The sequence below is a fragment of the Oxyura jamaicensis genome, unplaced genomic scaffold, assembly GCF_011077185.1.
Source record: "Oxyura jamaicensis isolate SHBP4307 breed ruddy duck unplaced genomic scaffold, BPBGC_Ojam_1.0 oxyUn_random_OJ102019, whole genome shotgun sequence".
Classification (NCBI taxonomy): Eukaryota; Metazoa; Chordata; class Aves; order Anseriformes; family Anatidae; genus Oxyura; species Oxyura jamaicensis.
The window spans coordinates 1-4,533 of NW_023312224.1; the positions used below are offsets into that span (position 1 = coordinate 1).

Genomic DNA, 4,533 nt, shown 5'->3' on the forward strand with positions numbered 1-4,533 from the left:
GATGTTCCCCATCTCAGGGAGTACCAAGCATGATTTTGGGGCTGGAGAGCGTGGTTTTGGGGCTGAATCAGGTGGTAAGGAGCATCTTCCCCATCTTGGTGAGCCCTGAGTGTGATTTTGGGGCTGGACAGTGCAGTTTGGGGGCTGGATCAGGTGCCCAGGAGGATCTTCCCCATCTCGCTGAGCGCCGAGCCTAATTTTAGGGCCGGATCCCGGCTCAGAACCAGCCCCACGCTCCTCACATCCCCGTTTTTTCGATTTATTTCTTATTTTTTTTTTTTTTTTGGCCTCCCCCAGGTTATCTACGAGCCCATCCCCAAGGAAGAGGCGGCGGCGGCGGCGAGCAAACCGGAGCGCCTGGACCCCCGGCCCTACCTGCGGGTGCTGCAGGCCATCGACCACAAATACCCCCCCGGAGGAACGCGGCGACCTCCTGGTTTTCCTCAGCGGGGTGGCCGAGATCGGCGCCGTGCAGGAGGCAGCGCAGGTCTACGCCGCGCACACGCAGCGCTGGATTGTGCTGCCCCTGCACAGCACCCTCTCCGTCAGCGAGCAGGATAAGGTGGGCGCCGCGGGGAGCTTGCGTTTAGCCTGCCCCGGTGGAGTTTTGCCGAGCTCCCGATCCTCCTGCCCTCCTTTTTTTTTTTTCCCCCCATCCCTCAGGTGTTCGACGTGCCCCCTCCCGGCGTCCGAAAGTGCATCCTCGCCACCAACATCGCCGAGACCTCGGTGACCATCGACGGCGTGCGCTTCGTGCTGGATTCGGGTGAAGCCTCGGGGCTGGGGGGGGGAGCCTCCTGCTTCCCCCTGCCTTGCCCTGACCTTCTCCATCCCTCCAGGGAAGGTGAAGGAGATGAGCTACGACCCCCAGGGCAAACTCCAGCGCCTGCAGGAGTTCTGGATCAGCCGGGCGAGCGCCGAGCAGCGGAAGGGACGCGCTGGCAGGACGGGGCCCGGTGTCTGCTACCGGCTCTACGCCGAATCCGACTACGACGCCTTTCCCCCCTACCCCGTGCCGGAGATCCAGCGGGTCGCGCTCGATGCTCTGGTCCTGCAGGTAACGGGGTTCCCCCCTTTTCAGGCTGCAGCCGGAGCCCCCAAAACGAGGCGCTCGGGATCTTCGCAGCATAAACCCCCCACCGGGCCGTTTCCTTCCGCGAAGCTCTGCGTGCTTCTCCCCCCTCCAGCTAAACAGCATGGGGCTGGGAGACCCCCGGACCTTCCCCTTCCTGGAGCCCCCTCCCTCGGCCAGCCTGGAGACGGCCGTGCGCTACCTGCGGGAGCAGGGGGCCCTGGACGAAGCCGAGGAGCTGACCCCCATCGGGACGCTGCTGGCCCAGCTGCCCGTGGACGTGGTGGTGGGTGAGTGACGCTCAGGGGGGTGCGCAAACCCCCCCCAAACCCCGCTTTTAAGCCCTTGCTGAATCCCTTTCCTCCGTCCCCCAGGCAAAATGCTGGTGCTGGGCGCGCTTTTCGGGCTGGCCGAGCCCACGCTGACGGTGGCGGCGGCGCTGAGCGTGCAGTCGCCCTTCCTGCGCCTCTCCAACGCCAACCCCGACTGCGCCACCGCCCGGCGGCCCCTCGAGAGCCCCCACGGGGACCCCCTGACGCTGCTCAACGCCTTCAACGAGTGGGTGCAGGTGAGGGGGCCGAGGAGACGGTGGGGCAGGGGGGTTGGAAACGGCTCCGTTCTGGGGCCGGTACCGGAGCCCGCGGCGTCCCCGTGCAGGTGAAGTCGGAGCGCGGCGGCAGCTCGCGCAAGTGGTGCCGGCGGCGGGGCTTGGAGGAGCATCGGCTCTACGAGGCCGCCAACCTGCGGCGGCAGTTCCAGGTGAGGGCAGGATCCGGCCCCATCGTGAGCTTTGCGTTCTCCACGACGGAGCCAAATTCACCCTAAACCTCCCCATTTATTTTGTTTTAACCTGCGGGTTCTCAGCGACGTTTCCTCCTCCCCAACACAGGAGCTGCTCCGAGACCACCGGCTCCTGGAGGCGGCCCCCAGCCGGCCCAGCGACAGCTACAGCCGGCAGAGCCGGCACCGGGAGCGCCGCGAGCTGCACCGGCTCTGGCGCCACCACACCGAGACGCAGGGACGGAGGCGCAAGGTGCTGCGGCTCCAGGACGGCACCGCCGGCTCCTCTGGTGAGGAAGAGGAAGGAGCAGGCGGCCGCGAGCCCGGTGAGCGCAGCGTCGACATCCAGGTGAGCCTCGGCTCCCGTTCCCTCGCTCGGGAGGCGGAATCGGGCCCCGACCGAGCTCTCGGCACCTTCTCCGTCCCCGCAGGACGTCAAGTTTAAGCTCCGCCATGACATGGACGAGCTGCAGGCCGCATCCGGCTCGGTCCTGTCACCCTCGCAGCTCACCCTGCTCAAGCTGGTGCTGTGCAGGGGGCTCTACCCGCAGCTGGCCGTGCCCGACGCGCTCAACAACAGCCGCAAGGACTCGGATCAGGTGCGCGTCCCCGTCCGCGATCCACCCCTTGGATTTGGGGAGGCTCTGCCCGCGCTCCAGCCCCTTTATTTGGGGGTCTCCGTGGTGCTCATCCTGCTCTCGCCGCAGATTTTCCACACCAAGAGCAAGCAGGGCGTCGTGCTTCACCCGTCCTGCGTCTTCGCCACCAGCCCGGAGCTGCTGCACGCCAAGGAGGGGAAGGAGCGCGGCGGGACCAAAGGTGGGCGACCCCGATTGGCTTTTTCCGCACCCGTTTTGGGTTGGAGAACCCTTCTGGCATCGGGGTCCGGCAACCCCCCGTCGGTGGGGACGGGGAGGGGCTCAGGACCCCCCTGAGATGCCCCTCGTGTCTTTGTAGAGGACGGGCTGAGCCGCCACCACCAGCTCCTCGCCTTCGTCTCGCTGCTGGAGACCACCAAGCCCTACCTGGTCAACTGCATCCGTGTGCCGGCGCTGCAGGTGGGCTCTCGGTGCTTCATCCTCCTCCTCCTCTTCCTCTCCACCTCCTCGCAGCTCCTCAAACCTCGCTCTTCCAGGCTCTCCTGCTCTTCTCCCGCTCGCTCGACACCAACGCGGACTGCACGCGGCTGGTGGCGGACGGCTGGCTGGAGCTCACCCTTCCCGCCGCCGCCGCCGCCCTGCGCTTCCTCGCCGCCGCCCTGCAGCTCCGAGCCTCCTGGGAGAAGCTCCTGGACCAGCAGCTGGACCCCGGGGGCGACGAGCCCAGCTCCAGGGACCTCTCCGCACTCAAACGGGGGCTGTTGGAGTTCCTGGCGATGGAGGTGGGGGCTGGAGGGGGGCGGTCGCGACGCGCGGGGTGGTTTTAGTGGTTTATCTTACTGTCTATACAGTATACGTATATCCCTAGCATGTATACTGTGTGTATATATACTATACATACTATAGTGCATATATATACTATATATACAATTCTTGGCGTGTATGCTATACAGATAGGTCCCTAGTATATATACTATATATACGATGATATCTTACTGTCTATACAGTATACATATATCCGTAGTAGATTTACTATATAGAAGTGAAGTAGATATACTATATAGAAGTGAAGTAGATTTACTATATAGAAGTGAAGTAGATTTACTATATAGAAGTGAAGTAGATTTACTGTATAGAAGTGAAGTAGATTTACTGTATAGAAGTGAAGTGGATTTACTGTATAGAAGTGAAGTAGATTTACTGTATAGAAGTGAAGTAGATTTACTGTATAGAAGTGAAGTAGATTTACTGTATAGAAGTGGATTTACTGTATAGAAGTGAAGTAGATTTACTGTATAGAAGTGAAGTAGATTTACTATATAGTTAGATATTTATATATAGTATGCGTATATTCCTAGCATATATACTATATATACAATTATATCTTATTGTATATACTGTATACATATTTTCCTAGTAGATATACTCTATATACGATGATATCTTACTATCTATAGAGTATACATATATCCCTAGTAGATATACTATATATAAATATCTTACTGCCTATACAGTATACGTATATTCCTAATATATATACTATATATGCAATTCTATCTTACTGTATATGCAGTAGACATATATCCTGAGTAGATACACTACATCCACAATGATATCTTACTGTATATCCCTAGTATATATACTACATATACAATGTCTTACGTATATTCCTAGTATATATACTACATATACAAGATATCTGAGTCTATTCATATCCCTAGTCTATATTCTATATATATGATTCTATCTTACTGTATATATTGTATTCCTAGTAGATACACTATATATAAATATCTTACTGTCTATACAGTAGACGTATATCCGTAGTATATATACTACATATACAATATCCTACTGCCTATAGAGTATATGCATATCCGTAGTCTATATTCTATATATACATATATCCTTAGTAGATATACTATATGTAAATATCTTACTGTATATACAGTAGACATATATCCCTAGTGTATATATGCTATATATACAATTTTATTTCACTGTATATGCAGTAGACATATATCCCCAGTAGATATGCTATATATACGATTCTATCTTATTGAATATACTGTATACATATAT

The 4,533-nt window shown here is 55.9% G+C and overlaps 1 protein-coding gene across 1 annotated transcript; it reads left to right on the plus strand.

The window, feature by feature from the left end:
- Nucleotides 1-103: 103 nt before the first annotated feature.
- Nucleotides 104-3,283, plus strand: LOC118160147 (probable ATP-dependent RNA helicase DHX34; the record flags this gene model as incomplete). The annotated part of the gene is given in 13 exon segments (XM_035314685.1): nucleotides 104-184; nucleotides 302-408; nucleotides 410-562; nucleotides 664-766; nucleotides 840-1,057; nucleotides 1,188-1,362; nucleotides 1,447-1,640; nucleotides 1,730-1,831; nucleotides 1,962-2,201; nucleotides 2,284-2,451; nucleotides 2,560-2,671; nucleotides 2,810-2,910; nucleotides 2,988-3,283. Coding segments are annotated over 13 exon segments (2,045 nt in total), but the record flags the coding sequence as incomplete, so codon positions are not given.
- Nucleotides 3,284-4,533: the final 1,250 nt, after the last annotated feature.